We start from the raw sequence: 18664 nt of genomic DNA on the forward strand, positions 1-18664 counted from the left end.
TGGTACCAACACGACTGTTCTCACCACATTAACTGACTGTTGCCTTGATCCCCCAGGATCCCACTTGGTACCAACACGACTGTTCTCACCACATTAACTGACTGTTGTCTTGATCCCACTTGGTACCAACACGACTGTTCTCACCACATTAACTGACTGTTGCCTTGATCCCACTTGGTACCAACACGACTGTTCTCACCACATTAACTGACTGTTGTCTTGATCCCACTTGGTACCAACACGACTGTTCTCGCCACATTAACTGACTGTTGCTTTGATCCCCCAGGATCCCACTTGGTACCAACACGACTGTTCTCACCACATTAACTGACTGTTGCCTTGATCCCCCAGGATCCCACTTGGTACCAACACGACTGTTCTCACCACATTAACTGACTGTTGCCTTGATCCCACTTGGTACCAACACGACTGTTCTCACCACATTAACTGACTGTTGCCTTGATCCCCCTGGATCCCACTTGGTACCAACACGACTGTTCTCACCACATTAACTGACTGTTGTCTTGATCCCCCAGGATCCCACTTGGTACCAACACGACTGTTCTCACCACATTAACTGACTGTTGCCTTGATCCCACTTGGTACCAACACGACTGTTCTCACCACATTAACTGACTGTTGCCTTGATCCCACTTGATACCAACACGACTGTTGCCTTGATCCCCCAGGATCCCACTTGGTACCAACACGACTGTTCTCACCACATTAACTGACTGTTGCCTTGATCCCACTTGGTACCAACACGACTGTTGCCTTGATCCCACTTGGTACCAACACGACTGTTCTCACCACATTAACTGACTGTTGCCTTGATCCCACTTGGTACCAACACGACTGTTCTCACCACATTAACTGACTGTTGCCTTGATCCCACTTGGTACCAACACGACTGTTCTCACCACATTAACTGACTGTTGCCTTGATCCCCCAGGATCCCACTTGGTACCAACACGACTGTTCTCACCACATTAACTGACTGTTGCCTTGATCCCACTTGGTACCAACACGACTGTTCTCACCACATTAACTGACTGTTGCCTTGATCCCACTTGGTACCAACACGACTGTTCTCACCACATTAACTGACTGTTGCCTTGATCCCACTTGGTACCAACACGACTGTTGCCTTGATCCCACTTGGTACCAACACGACTGTTCTCACCACATTAACTGACTGTTGCCTTGATCCCACTTGGTACCAACACGACTGTTCTCACCACATTAACTGACTGTTGCCTTGATCCCACTTGGTACCAACACGACTGTTCTCACCACATTAACTGACTGTTGCCTTGATCCCCCAGGATCCCACTTGGTACCAACACGACTGTTCTCACCACATTAACTGACTGTTGCCTTGATCCCACTTGGTAGCAACACGACTGTTCTCACCACATTAACTGACTGTTGCCCTGATCCCCCAGGATCCCACTTGGTACCAACACGACTGTTCTCACCACATTAACTGACTGTTGTCTTGATCCCCTAGGATCCCACTCGGTACCAACACGACTGTTCTCACCACATTAACTGACTGTTGCCTTGATCCCCCAGGATCCCACTTGGTACCAACACGACTGTTCTCACCACATTAACTGACTGTTGTCTTGATCCCCCAGGATCCCACTTGGTACCAACACGACTGTTCTCACCACATTAACTGACTGTTGCCTTGATCCCCCAGGATCCCACTTGGTACCAACACGACTGTTCTCACCACATTAACTGTTGTCTTGATCCCCTAGGATCCCACTTGGTACCAACACGACTGTTCTCACCACATTAACTGACTGTTGCCTTGATCCCCCAGGATCCCACTTGGTACCAACACGACTGTTCTCACCACATTAACTGACTGTTGCCTTGATCCCCCAGGATCCCACTTGGTACCAACACCACTGTTCTCACCACATTAACTGACTGTTGCCTTGATCCCCTAGGATCCCACTCGGTACCAACACCACTGTTCTCACCACATTAACTGACTGTTGCCTTGATCCCACTTGGTACCAACACGACTGTTCTCACCACATTAACTGACTGTTGCCTTGATCCCCCAGGATCCCACTTGGTACCAACACGACTGTTCTCACCACATTAACTGACTGGTGCCTTGATCCCCCAGGATCCCACTTGGTACCAACACGACTGTTCTCACCACATTAACTGACTGTTGCCTTGATCCCACTTGGTACCAACACGACTGTTCTCACCACATTAACTGACTGTTGCCTTGATCCCCTAGGATCCCACTTGGTACCAACACGACTGTCCTCACCACATTAACTGACTGTTGCCTTGATCCCCCAGGATCCCACTTGGTACCAACACGACTGTTCTCACCACATTAACTGACTGTTGTCTTGATCCCCCAGGATCCCACTTGGTACCAACACGACTGTTCTCACCACATTAACTGACTGTTGCCTTGATCCCACTTGGTACCAACACGACTGTTCTCACCACATTAACTGAATGTTGCCTTGATCCCCCAGGATCCCACTTGGTACCAACACGACTGTTCTCACCACATTAACTGACTGTTGCCTTGATCCCACAGGATCCCACTTGGTACCAACACGACTGCTGCCTTGATCCCCCAGGATCCCACTTGGTACCAACACGACTGTTCTCACCACATTAACTGACTGTTGTCTTGATCCCTTAGGATCCCACTCGGTACCAACACGACTGTTCTCACCACATTAACTGACTGTTGCCTTGATCCCCCAGGATCCCACTTGGTACCAACACGACTGCTGCCTTGATCCCCCAGGATCCCACTTGGTACCAACACGACTGTTCTCACCACATTAACTGACTGTTGCCTTGATCCCACTTGGTACCAACACGACTGTTCTCACCACATTAACTGACTGTTGCCTTGATCCCCTAGGATCCCACTTGGTACCAACACGACTGTTCTCACCACATTAACTGACTGTTGCCTTGATCCCCCAGGATCCCACTTGGTACCAACACGACTGTTCTCACCACATTAACTGACTGTTGCCTTGATCCCCCAGGATCCCACTTGGTACCAACACGACTGTTCTCACCACATTAACTGACTGTTGCCTTGATCCCACTTGGTACCAACACGACTGTTCTCACCACATTAACTGACTGTTGCCTTGATCCCCCAGGATCCCACTTGGTACCAACACGACTGTTCTCACCACATTAACTGACTGTTGCCTTGATCCCACTTGGTACCAACACGACTGTTCTCACCACATTAACTGACTGTTGCCTTGATCCCCCAGGATCCCACTTGGTACCAACACGACTGCTGCCTTGATCCCCCAGGATCCCACTTGGTACCAACACGACTGTTCTCACCACATTAACTGACTGTTGCCTTGATCCCCCAGGATCCCACTTGGTACCAACACGACTGTCCTCACCACATTAACTGACTGTTGCCTTGATCCCACTTGGTACCAACACGACTGTTCTCACCACATTAACTGACTGTTGCCTTGATCCCCCAGGATCCCACTTGGTACCAACACGACTGTTCTCACCACATTAACTGACTGTTGCCTTGATCCCCCAGGATCCCACTTGGTACCAACACGACTGTCCTCACCACATTAACTGACTGTTGCCTTGATCCCACTTGGTACCAACACGACTGTTCTCACCACATTAACTGACTGTTGCCTTGATCCCCCAGGATCCCACTTGGTACCAACACGACTGTTCTCACCACATTAACTGACTGTTGCCTTGATCCCACTTGGTACCAACACGACTGTTCTCACCACATTAACTGACTGTTGCCTTGATCCCACTTGGTACCAACACGACTGTTCTCACCACATTAACTGACTGTTGCCTTGATCCCCCAGGATCCCTCTTGGTACCAACACGACTGCTGCCTTGATCCCCCAGGATCCCACTTGGTACCAACACGACTGTTGCCTTGATCCCCCAGGATCCCACTCGGTACCAACACGACTGTTCTCACCACATTAACTGACTGTTGCCTTGATCCCCCAGGATCCCACTTGGTACCAACACGACTGTTGCCTTGATCCCCCAGGATCCCACTTGGTACCAACACGACTGTTGCCTTGCTCCCCCAGGATCCCACTCGGTACCAACACGACTGTTCTCACCACATTAACTGACTGTTGCCTTGATCCCCCAGGATCCCACTTGGTACCAACACGACTGTTGCCTTGCTCCCCCAGGATCCCACTCGGTACCAACACGACTGTTCTCACCACATTAACTGACTGTTGCCTTGATCCCCCAGGATCCCACTTGGTACCAACACGACTGTTCTCACCACATTAACTGACTGTTGCCTTGATCCCCCAGGATCCCACTTGGTACCAACACGACTGTTCTCACCACATTAACTGACTGTTGCCTTGATCCCACTTGGTACCAACACGACTGTTCTCACCACATTAACTGACTGTTGCCTTGATCCCCCAGGATCCCGCTTGGTACCAACACGACTGTTCTCACCACATTAACTGACTGTTGCCTTGATCCCCCAGGATCCCCCTTGGTACCAACACGACTGTTCTCACCACATTAACTGACTGTTGCCTTGATCCCCTAGGATCCCACTTGGTACCAACACGACTGTTCTCACCACATTAACTGACTGTTGCCTTGATCCCCCAGGATCCCGCTTGGTACCAACACGACTGTTCTCACCACATTAACTGACTGTTGCCTTGATCCCCCTTGGTACCAACACGACTGTTCTCACCACATTAACTGGCTGTTGCCTTGATCCCCCAGGATCCCACTTGGTACCAACACGACTGTTCTCACCACATTAACTGACTGTTGTCTTGATCCCCCAGGATCCCACTTGGTACCAACACGACTGTTCTCACCACATTAACTGACTGTTGCCTTGATCCCCAACGATCCCACTTGGTACCAACACGACTGTTCTCACCACATTAACTGACTGTTGCCTTGATCCCACTTGGTACCAACACGACTGCTGCCTTGATCCCCCAGGATCCCACTTGGTACCAACACGACTGTTCTCACCACATTAACTGACTGTTGTCTTGATCCCCCAGGATCCCACTTGGTACCAACACGACTGTTCTCACCACATTAACTGACTGTTGCCTTGATCCCCCAGGATCCCACTTGGTACCAACACGACTGCTGCCTTGATCCCCCAGGATCCCACTTGGTACCAACACGACTGTTCTCACCACATTAACTGACTGTTGCCTTGATCCCACTTGGTAGCAACACGACTTTTCTCACCACATTAACTGACTGTTGCCTTGATCCCCCAGGATCCCACTTGGTACCAACACGACTGTTCTCACCACATTAACTGACTGTTGCCTTGATCCCCCAGGATCCCGCTTGGTACCAACACGACTGTTCTCACCACATTAACTGACTGTTGCCTTGATCCCCCTTGGTACCAACACGACTGTTCTCACCACATTAACTGGCTGTTGCCTTGATCCCACTTGGTACCAACACGACTGTTCTCACCACATTAACTGGCTGTTGCCTTGATCCCACTTGGTACCAACACGACTGTTCTCACCACATTAACTGACTGTTGCCTTGATCCCACTTGGTACCAACACGACTGTTCTCACCACATTAACTGGCTGTTGCCTTGATCCCCCAGGATCCCACTTTATACCAACACTACTGTTCTCACCACATTAACTGACTGTTGCCTTGATCCCCCAGGATCCCACTTGGTACCAACACGACTGTTCTCACCACATTAACTGACTGTTGCCTTGATCCCCCAGGATCCCACTTGGTACCAACACGACTGTTCTCACCACATTAACTGACTGTTGCCTTGATCCCACTTGGTACCAACACGACTGTTCTCACCACATTAACTGACTGTTGCCTTGATCCCACTTGGTACCAACACGACTGTTCTCACCACATTAACTGACTATTGCCTTGATCCCACTTGGTACCAACACGACTGTTCTCACCACATTAACTGACTGTTGCCTTGATCCCACTTGATACCAACACGACTGTTGCCTTGATCCCCCAGGATCCCACTTGGTACCAACACGACTGTTCTCACCACATTAACTGACTGTTGCCTTGATCCCACTTGGTACCAACACGACTGTTCTCACCACATTAACTGACTGTTGCCTTGATCCCACTTGGTACCAACACGACTGTTCTCACCACATTAACTGACTGTTGCCTTGATCCCACTTGGTACCAACACGACTGTTCTCACCACATTAACTGACTGTTGTCTTGATCCCACTTGGTACCAACACGACTGTTCTCACCACATTAACTGACTGTTGTCTTGATCCCCTAGGATCCCACTTGGTACCAACACGACTGTTCTCACCACATTAACTGACTGTTGCCTTGATCCCCCAGGATACCACTTGGTACCAACACGACTGTTCTCACCACATTAACTGACTGTTGCCTTGATCCCCCAGGATCCCACTTGGTACCAACACGACTGTTCTCACCACATTAACTGACTGTTGCCTTGATCCCACTTGGTACCAACACGACTGTTCTCACCACATTAACTGACTGTTGCCTTGATCCCCCAGGATCCCACTTGGTACCAACACGACTGTTCTCACCACATTAACTGACTGTTGTCTTGATCCCCTAGGATCCCACTTGGTACCAACACGACTGTTCTCACCACATTAACTGACTGTTGCCTTGATCCCCCAGGATCCCACTTGGTACCAACACGACTGTTCTCACCACATGAACTGACTGTTGCCTTGATCCCACTTGGTACCAACACGACTGTTCTCACCACATTAACTGACTGTTGCTTTGATCCCCCAGGATCCCACTTGGTACCAACACGACTGTTCTCACCACATTAACTGACTGTTGCCTTGATCCCCCAGGATCCCACTTGGTACCAACACGACTGTTCTCACCACATTAACTGACTGTTGCCTTGATCCCCCAGGATCCCACTTGGTACCAACACGACTGTCCTCACCACATTAACTGACTGTTGCCTTGATCCCCCAGGATCCCACTTGGTACCAACACGACTGTTCTCACCACATTAACTGACTGTTGCCTTGATCCCCTAGGATCCCACTTGGTACCAACACGACTGTTCTCACCACATTAACTGACTGTTGCCTTGATCCCACTTGGTACCAACACGACTGTTCTCACCACATTAACTGACTGTTGTCTTGATCCCACTTGGTACCAACACGACTGTTCTCACCACATTAACTGACTGTTGTCTTGATCCCCTAGGATCCCACTTGGTACCAACACGACTGTTCTCACCACATTAACTGACTGTTGCCTTGATCCCACTTGGTACCAACACGACTGTTCTCACCACATTAACTGACTGTTGCCTTGATCCCCTAGGATCCCACTTGGTACCAACACGACTGTTCTCACCACATTAACTGACTGTTGCCTTGATCCCACTTGGTACCAACACGACTGTTCTCACCACATTAACTGACTGTTGTCTTGATCCCACTTGGTACCAACACGACTGTTCTCACCACATTAACTGACTGTTGTCTTGATCCCCTAGGATCCCACTTGGTACCAACACGACTGTTCTCACCACATTAACTGACTGTTGCCTTGATCCCACTTGGTACCAACACGACTGTTCTCACCACATTAACTGACTGTTGCCTTGATCCCACTTGGTACCAACACGACTGTTCTCACCACATTAACTGACTGTTGCTTTGATCCCCCAGGATCCCACTTGGTACCAACACGACTGCTGCCTTGATCCCCCAGGATCCCACTTGGTACCAACACGACTGTTCTCACCACATTAACTGACTGTTGCCTTGATCCCCCAGGATCCCACTTGGTACCAACACGACTGTTCTCACCACATTAACTGACTGTTGCCTTGATCCCCCAGGATCCCACTTGGTACCAACACGACTGTCCTCACCACATTAACTGACTGTTGCCTTGATCCCCCAGGATCCCACTTGGTACCAACACGACTGTTCTCACCACATTAACTGGCTGTTGCCTTGATCCCCCAGGATCCCACTTGGTACCAACACCACTGTTCTCACCACATTAACTGACTGTTGCCTTGATCCCACTTGGTACCAACACGACTGTTCTCACCACATTAACTGACTGTTGCCTTGATCCCCCAGGATCCCACTTGGTACCAACACCACTGTTCTCACCACATTAACTGACTGTTGCCTTGATCCCACTTGGTACCAACACGACTGTTCTCACCACATTAACTGACTGTTGCCTTGATCCCACTTGGTACCAACACGACTGTTCTCACCACATTAACTGACTGTTGCCTTGATCCCACTTGGTAGCAACACGACTGTTCTCACCACATTAACTGACTGTTGCCTTGATCCCCCAGGATCCCACTTGGTACCAACACGACTGTTCTCACCACATTAACTGACTGTTGCCTTGATCCCACTTGGTACCAACACGACTGTTCTCACCACATTAACTGACTGTTGCCTTGATCCCCCAGGATCCCACTTGGTACCAACACGACTGTTCTCACCACATTAACTGACTGTTGCCTTGATCCCACTTGGTACCAACACGACTGTTCTCACCACATTAACTGACTGTTGCCTTGATCCCACTTGGTACCAACACGACTGTTCTCACCACATTAACTGACTGTTGCCTTGATCCCACTTGGTACCAACACGACTGTTCTCACCACATTAACTGACTGTTGCCTTGATCCCCCAGGATCCCACTTGGTACCAACACGACTGCTGCCTTGATCCCCCAGGATCCCACTTGGTACCAACACGACTGTTCTCACCACATTAACTGACTGTTGCCTTGATCCCCCAGGATCCCTCTTGGTACCAACACGACTGCTGCCTTGATCCCCCAGGATCCCACTTGGTACCAACACGACTGTTCTCACCACATTAACTGACTGTTGCCTTGATCCCACTTGGTACCAACACGACTGTTCTCACCACATTAACTGACTGTTGCCTTGATCCCCCTGGATCCCACTTGGTACCAACACCACTGTTCTCACCACATTAACTGACTGTTGCCTTGATCCCCCAGGATCCCACTTGGTACCAACACGACTGTTCTCACCACATTAACTGACTGTTGCCTTGATCCCCCAGGATCCCACTTGGTACCAACACGACTGTTCTCACCACATTAACTGACTGTTGCCTTGATCCCACTTGGTACCAACACGACTGTTCTCACCACATTAACTGACTGTTGCCTTGATCCCCCTGGATCCCACTTGGTACCAACACCACTGTTCTCACCACATTAACTGACTGTTGCCTTGATCCCACTTGGTACCAACACGACTGTTCTCACCACATTAACTGACTGTTGCCTTGATCCCCCTGGATCCCACTTGGTACCAACACGACTGTTCTCACCACATTAACTGACTGTTGCCTTGATCCCCCAGGATCCCACTTGGTACCAACACGACTGTTCTCACCACATTAACTGACTGTTGCCTTGATCCCCCAGGATCCCATTCGGTACCAACACGACTGTTCTCACCACATTAACTGACTGTTGCCTTGATCCCCCAGGATCCCACTTGGTACCAACACGACTGTTCTCACCACATTAACTGACTGTTGCCTTGATCCCCCAGGATCCCACTCGGTACCAACACGACTGTTCTCACCACATTAACTGACTGTTGCCTTGATCCCCCAGGATCCCACTTGGTACCAACACGACTGTTCTCACCACATTAACTGACTGTTGTCTTGATCCCACTTGGTACCAACACGACTGTTCTCACCACATTAACTGACTGTTGCCTTGATCCCACTTGGTACCAACACGACTGTTGCCTTGATCCCACTTGGTACCAACACGACTGTTCTCACCACATTAACTGACTGTTGCCTTGATCCCCCAGTATCCCACTTGGTACCAACACGACTGTTCTCACCACATTAACTGACTGTTGCCTTGATCCCACTTGGTACCAACACGACTGTTCTCACCACATTAACTGACTGTTGCCTTGATCCCACTTGGTACCAACACGACTGTTCTCACCACATTAACTGACTGTTGCCTTGATCCCCCAGGATCCCACTTGGTACCAACACGACTGCTGCCTTGATCCCCCAGGATCCCACTAGGTACCAACACGACTGTTCTCACCACATTAACTGACTGTTGTCTTGATCCCACTTGGTACCAACACGACTGTTCTCACCACATTAACTGACTGTTGCCTTGATCCCCCAGGATCCCACTTGGTACCAACACGACTGCTGCCTTGATCCCCCAGGATCCCACTTGGTACCAACACGACTGTTCTCACCACATTAACTGACTGTTGCCTTGATCCCCCAGGATCCCACTTGGTACCAACACGACTGCTGCCTTGATCCCCCAGGATCCCACTTGGTACCAACACCACTGTTCTCACCACATTAACTGACTGTTGCCTTGATCCCCCAGGATCCCACTTGGTACCAACACGACTGTCCTCACCACATTAACTGACTGTTGCCTTGATCCCCCAGGATCCCACTTGGTACCAACACGACTGTTCTCACCACATTAACTGACTGTTGCCTTGATCCCCCAGGATCCCACTCGGTACCAACACGACTGTTCTCACCACATTAACTGACTGTTGCCTTGATCCCACTTGGTACCAACACGACTGTTCTCACCACATTAACTGACTGTTGCCTTGATCCCCCTGGATCCCACTTGGTACCAACACGACTGTTCTCACCACATTAACTGACTGTTGCCTTGATCCCCCAGGATCCCACTTGGTACCAACACGACTGTTCTCACCACATTAACTGACTGTTGCCTTGATCCCCCAGGATCCCATTCGGTACCAACACGACTGTTCTCACCACATTAACTGACTGTTGCCTTGATCCCCCAGGATCCCACTTGGTACCAACACGACTGTTCTCACCACATTAACTGACTGTTGCCTTGATCCCCCAGGATCCCACTCGGTACCAACACGACTGTTCTCACCACATTAACTGACTGTTGCCTTGATCCCCCAGGATCCCACTTGGTACCAACACGACTGTTCTCACCACATTAACTGACTGTTGTCTTGATCCCACTTGGTACCAACACGACTGTTCTCACCACATTAACTGACTGTTGCCTTGATCCCACTTGGTACCAACACGACTGTTGCCTTGATCCCACTTGGTACCAACACGACTGTTCTCACCACATTAACTGACTGTTGCCTTGATCCCCCAGTATCCCACTTGGTACCAACACGACTGTTCTCACCACATTAACTGACTGTTGCCTTGATCCCACTTGGTACCAACACGACTGTTCTCACCACATTAACTGACTGTTGCCTTGATCCCACTTGGTACCAACACGACTGTTCTCACCACATTAACTGACTGTTGCCTTGATCCCCCAGGATCCCACTTGGTACCAACACGACTGCTGCCTTGATCCCCCAGGATCCCACTAGGTACCAACACGACTGTTCTCACCACATTAACTGACTGTTGTCTTGATCCCACTTGGTACCAACACGACTGTTCTCACCACATTAACTGACTGTTGCCTTGATCCCCCAGGATCCCACTTGGTACCAACACGACTGCTGCCTTGATCCCCCAGGATCCCACTTGGTACCAACACGACTGTTCTCACCACATTAACTGACTGTTGCCTTGATCCCCCAGGATCCCACTTGGTACCAACACGACTGCTGCCTTGATCCCCCAGGATCCCACTTGGTACCAACACCACTGTTCTCACCACATTAACTGACTGTTGCCTTGATCCCCCAGGATCCCACTTGGTACCAACACGACTGTCCTCACCACATTAACTGACTGTTGCCTTGATCCCACTTGGTACCAACACGACTGTTCTCACCACATTAACTGACTGTTGCCTTGATCCCCCAGGATCCCACTTGGTACCAACACGACTGTTCTCACCACATTAACTGACTGTTGCCTTGATCCCACTTGGTACCAACACGACTGTTCTCACCACATTAACTGACTGTTGCCTTGATCCCACTTGGTACCAACACGACTGTTCTCACCACATTAACTGACTGTTGCCTTGATCCCCCAGGATCCCACTTGGAACCAACACGACTGTTCTCACCACATTAACTGACTGTTGCCTTGATCCCCCAGGGTCCCACTTTATACCAACACTACTGTTCTCACCACATTAACTGACTGTTGCCTTGATCCCACTTGGTACCAACACGACTGTTCTCACCACATTAACTGACTGTTGCCTTGATCCCACTTGGTACCAACACGACTGTTCTCACCACATTAACTGACTGTTGCCTTGATCCCCTAGGATCCCACTCGGTACCAACACGACTGTTCTCACCACATTAACTGACTGTTGCCTTGATCCCCCAGGATCCCACTTGGTACCAACACGACTGTTCTCACCACATTAACTGACTGTTGCCTTGATCCCCCAGGATCCCACTTGGTACCAACACGACTGTTCTCACCACATTAACTGACTGTTGCCTTGATCCCCCAGGATCCCACTTGGTACCAACACGACTGTTCTCACCACATTAACTGACTGTTGCCTTGATCCCCTAGGATCCCACTCGGTACCAACACCACTGTTCTCACCACATTAACTGACTGTTGCCTTGATCCCCCAGGATCCCACTTGGTACCAACACGACTGTTCTCACCACATTAACTGACTTTTGCCTTGATCCCCCAGGATCCCACTTGGTACCAACACGACTGTTCTCACCACATTAACTGACTGTTGCCTTGATCCCCCAGGATCCCACTTGGTACCAACACGACTGTTCTCACCACATTAACTGACTGTTGCCTTGATCCCACTTGGTACCAACACGACTGTTCTCACCACATTAACTGACTGTTGCCTTGATCCCCCAGGATCCCACTTGGTACCAACACGACTGTTCTCACCACATTAACTGACTGTTGCCTTGATCCCACTTGGTACCAACACGACTGTTCTCACCACATTAACTGACTGTTGTCTTGATCCCAATTGGTACCAACACGACTGTTCTCACCACATTAACTGACTGTTGTCTTGATCCCCTAGGATCCCACTCGGTACCAACACCACTGTTCTCACCACATTAACTGACTGTTGCCTTGATCCCCCAGGATCCCACTTGGTACCAACACGACTGTTCTCACCACATTAACTGACTGTTGCCTTGATCCCCCAGGATCCCACTTGGTACCAACACGACTGTTCTCACCACATTAACTGACTGTTGCCTTGATCCCCCAGGATCCCACTTGGTACCAACACGACTGTTCTCACCACATTAACTGACTGTTGCCTTGATCCCACTTGGTACCAACACGACTGTTCTCACCACATTAACTGACTGTTGCCTTGATCCCCCAGGATCCCACTTGGTACCAACACGACTGTTGCCTTGATCCCCCAGGATCCCACTTGGTACCAACACGACTGTTCTCACCACATTAACTGACTGTTGCCTTGATCCCACTTGGTACCAACACGACTGTTCTCACCACATTAACTGACTGTTGTCTTGATCCCTTAGGATCCCACTTGGTACCAACACGACTGTTCTCACCACATTAACTGACTGTTGCCTTGATCCCACTTGGTACCAACACGACTGTTCTCACCACATTAACTGACTGTTGCCTTGATCCCCCAGGATCCCACTTGGTACCAACACGACTGCTGCCTTGATCCCCCAGGATCCCACTTGGTACCAACACGACTGTTCTCACCACATTAACTGACTGTTGCCTTGATCCCCCAGGATCCCTCTTGGTACCAACACGACTGCTGCCTTGATCCCCCAGGATCCCACTTGGTACCAACACGACTGTTCTCACCACATTAACTGACTGTTGCCTTGATCCCACTTGGTACCAACACGACTGTTCTCACCACATTAACTGACTGTTGCCTTGATCCCCCTGGATCCCACTTGGTACCAACACCACTGTTCTCACCACATTAACTGACTGTTGCCTTGATCCCCCAGGATCCCACTTGGTACCAACACGACTGTTCTCACCACATTAACTGACTGTTGCCTTGATCCCCCAGGATCCCACTCGGTACCAACACGACTGTTCTCACCACATTAACTGACTGTTGCCTTGATCCCCCAGGATCCCACTTGGTAGCAACACGACTGTTCTCACCACATTAACTGACTGTTGCCTTGATCCCCCAGGATCCCACTCGGTACCAACACGACTGTTCTCACCACATTAACTGACTGTTGCCTTGATCCCCCAGGATCCCACTTGGTACCAACACGACTGTTCTTACCACATTAACTGACTGTTGTCTTGATCCCACTTGGTACCAACACGACTGTTCTCACCACATTAACTGACTGTTGCCTTGATCCCACTTGGTACCAACACGACTGTTGCCTTGATCCCACTTGGTACCAACACGACTGTTCTCACCACATTAACTGACTGTTGCCTTGATCCCCCAGGATCCCACTTGGTACCAACACGACTGTTCTCACCACATTAACTGACTGTTGCCTTGATCCCACTTGGTACCAACACGACTGTTCTCACCACATTAACTGACTGTTGCCTTGATCCCACTTGGTACCAACACGACTGTTCTCACCACATTAACTGACTGTTGCCTTGATCCCCCAGGATCCCACTTGGTACCAACACGACTGCTGCCTTGATCCCCCAGGATCCCACTAGGTACCAACACGACTGTTCTCACCACATTAACTGACTGTTGTCTTGATCCCACTTGGTACCAACACGACTGTTCTCACCACATTAACTGACTGTTGCCTTGATCCCCCAGGATCCCACTTGGTACCAACACGACTGCTGCCTTGATCCCCCAGGATCCCACTTGGTACCAACACGACTGTTCTCACCACATTAACTGACTGTTGCCTTGATCCCCCAGGATCCCACTTGGTACCAACACGACTGCTGCCTTGATCCCCCAGGATCCCACTTGGTACCAACACCACTGTTCTCACCACATTAACTGACTGTTGCCTTGATCCCCCAGGATCCCACTTGGTACCAACACGACTGTCCTCACCACATTAACTGACTGTTGCCTTGATCCCACTTGGTACCAACACGACTGTTCTCACCACATTAACTGACTGTTGTCTTGATCCCAATTGGTACCAACACGACTGTTCTCACCACATTAACTGACTGTTGTCTTGATCCCCTAGGATCCCACTCGGTACCAACACCACTGTTCTCACCACATTAACTGACTGTTGCCTTGATCCCCCAGGATCCCACTTGGTACCAACACGACTGTTCTCACCACATTAACTGACTGTTGCCTTGATCCCCCAGGATCCCACTTGGTACCAACACGACTGTTCTCACCACATTAACTGACTGTTGCCTTGATCCCCCAGGATCCCACTTGGTACCAACACGACTGTTCTCACCACATTAACTGACTGTTGCCTTGATCCCACTTGGTACCAACACGACTGTTCTCACCACATTAACTGACTGTTGCCTTGATCCCCCAGGATCCCACTTGGTACCAACACGACTGTTGCCTTGATCCCCCAGGATCCCACTTGGTACCAACACGACTGTTCTCACCACATTAACTGACTGTTGCCTTGATCCCACTTGGTACCAACACGACTGTTCTCACCACATTAACTGACTGTTGTCTTGATCCCTTAGGATCCCACTTGGTACCAACACGACTGTTCTCACCACATTAACTGACTGTTGCCTTGATCCCACTTGGTACCAACACGACTGTTCTCACCACATTAACTGACTGCTGCCTTGATCCCCCAGGATCCCACTTGGTACCAACACGACTGTTCTCACCACATTAACTGACTGTTGCCTTGATCCCCCAGGATCCCACTTTATACCAACACTACTGTTCTCACCACATTAACTGACTGTTGCCTTGATCCCACTTGGTACCAACACGACTGTTCTCACCACATTAACTGACTGTTGCCTTGATCCCACTTGGTACCAACACGACTGTTCTCACCACATTAACTGACTGTTGCCTTGATCCCACTTGGTACCAACACGACTGTTCTCACCACATTAACTGACTGTTGCCTTGATCCCACTTGGTACCAACACGACTGTTCTCACCACATTAACTGACTGTTGCCTTGATCCCACAGGATCCCACTTGGTACCAACACGACTGTTCTCACCACATTAACTGACTGTTGCCTTGATCCCACTTGGTACCAACACCACTGTTCTCACCACATTAACTGACTGTTGCCTTGATCCCACTTGGTACCAACACGACTGTTCTCACCACATTAACTGACTGTTGTCTTGATCCCTTAGGATCCCACTTGGTACCAACACGACTGTTCTCACCACATTTACTGACTGTTGCCTTGATCCCCCAGGATCCCACTTGGTACCAACACCACTGTTCTCACCACATTAACTGACTGTTGCCTTGATCCCCCAGGATCCCACTTGGTACCAACACGACTGTTCTCACACACGAGGGGGACTTCCTCTTCCACATGAGTCAGTACAGAGAGGCTTCTAGAAGGTTCCAGCACGTTCTAGCGCTGGATAAATATCGGCTGGAGGCCTACCTTCCCCTGACTATATGTTACATCAATATGGGTAGTTATCGTTTTGTCACATCAATATGGGTAGTTCTCATTTTGTCACATCAATATGGGTAGTTCTCATTTTGTCACATCAATATGTGTAATCATTTTGTCACATCAATATGGGTAGTTATCGTTTTGTCACATTAATATGGGTAGTTCTCATTTTGTCACATCAATATGTGTTATCATTTTGTCACATCAATATGGGTAGTTATCGTTTTGTCACATTAATATGGGTAGTTCTCATTTTGTCACATCAATATGTGTAATCATTTTGTCACATCAATATGGGTAGTTATCATTTTGTCACATCAACACGAAAACCATTATTACGTTGTCACTTAATATATAGGAGCACCTTTCGTTTTGCAATCTTCACAATCGTAAACGGTTTCATTATGTTATTTGAAAATTAGGACAACTTCGATGAATACAACAGCAACGTTATTAAATGTAATCATAGTGCATTTGTCAACTACAACACAAAAATTGTGCCTATGTATACAAGTGCTTTTCACAATAAATTCGCAAAATAAATATTTACTGTTATTTACCCCGCAGGTGAGGAGGATAAAGCTGAACAGACACAAGTCGCATGTCAGGCGCTCTTCTCTAAATCTGCTTGCACGACGGCAAGAAAGATAACTCGGGTATAAAAACCAAGTCGGCAAGGAAGATAACTCGGGTATAAAAGTTACAAGGAGTAGCCGGGCAGTGTAGAGCCTTAGATGGAATGAATTAACCCACATAAAGGCCTGCATCAGACGCAGGGACACAATTCTTAAGGTGACAGCATTGGTATTTATTTAAACTGAAGTAGACTCGGGCTGTGCAAACGGTAGCTGGAAGAGATTAAATATTGTTCTAGCTTTTGAACCTACACTGATACCGACTGGTGAACAATAGCAAAAAGGAAGAGCTAATATTGAACAGGACGAATTTATTTACTTAGACAGCTCTGTCTGTATTGTGTCCCTCAAATGATGGATTTACTACAGGCCTAGCAGCTACACGGGCAAGAAAGGAAGATGGCATACATCTTACTTAAGGCCTATTCTTGTGGTCTAGTTGACAAAAGTTTTTCTGCCAAAACACTTCACCTTTACAACGAATATTATAAGCAGATTCTTGTCATTGGAAAATAAAAGTTCTATTAATATTAGGTTCAATTGAAAATATAATGTCATACATTCCTATCTTATCAATATCTGCAGCATAATTTAAGTTCTAGAATAGCCAACATGTTTTATTTAAAAGGCCTCTAAATATCCCCTCTCTGAGATGTAGGCAGGGGGGGGGGAGGTGTATTAATCTAAATAAATGAAAAAATAAAAAAAAAACCCACAAATATGCCTTGAAAATGTGTTAAAAATAAAGTAGTTTTTTTTTTTTTTACATTACACAAATTACACTTGGGGAAATATAGAAATTGAATAAAAGATTTTGTTCTCTGGGAATGATTGCAACAATGTTGCACAGATGTAATAGGTTGTTTTTGTAAACCCAAATCTTTGAAGAATGCGAAAGTGGTTGCTAAAGCTAACAGCTTATGTGAAAGGCAGCAACAAGTTTACACACACACAAATCTATATGTATATAGGTGATGGCACAGCTTTCTGCGCTCAAGGCTCCCTCATAGATTGAAATGAAAATTATGTCACTTGTGAAGATATTTCTAAATATACAACTGAGTTGATTTGTCCTTTTACTGCAGTCAATGTTGCATTTAATGGATAAAGTTTTCAAGCAGATTTTCTTTGTATGAAATGCCAGTTTAAAAAAAAATATGACAACAGTGAGTTAGCACATGAAAGAAGTGCTACACAATTTAAATATAATGAATCAAGTGCCTAAAGCGAGATAACAGCTGAAATTTAAATCCATCCATGTGTACCGAAGTTGCTGATATGCCATCAGGCGGAAGGGACAAATCTCAGAAAATGTGATTACAATTAACAAATAAAAAAATTGCTCAATGTAGCAACAGACTAACTGTACTAGAGAAAAGAACATCATGGACAGCAGTTTGGTGCA

General features: G+C 48.2%; 1 protein-coding gene across 1 annotated transcript in view; it reads left to right on the top strand.

Annotated features, from left to right (window-relative positions):
• The window catches only part of LOC131952845 (uncharacterized), a 40578-nt gene extending 21914 nt beyond the window's left edge, over nucleotides 1-18664 (top strand). The window contains exons 5-6 of the mRNA XM_059315734.1: nucleotides 16477-16640; nucleotides 17192-18664. Coding sequence (XP_059171717.1) covers nucleotides 16477-16640; nucleotides 17192-17286 — 259 coding nt within the window. The 3' untranslated portion in view covers nucleotides 17287-18664. The remainder of the gene's footprint in view (nucleotides 1-16476; nucleotides 16641-17191) is intronic.

This window comes from Physella acuta, unplaced genomic scaffold (assembly GCF_028476545.2).
Source record: "Physella acuta isolate Inbredline_101_S28 unplaced genomic scaffold, ASM2847654v3 ptg000891l, whole genome shotgun sequence".
Classification (NCBI taxonomy): Eukaryota; Metazoa; Mollusca; class Gastropoda; family Physidae; genus Physella; species Physella acuta.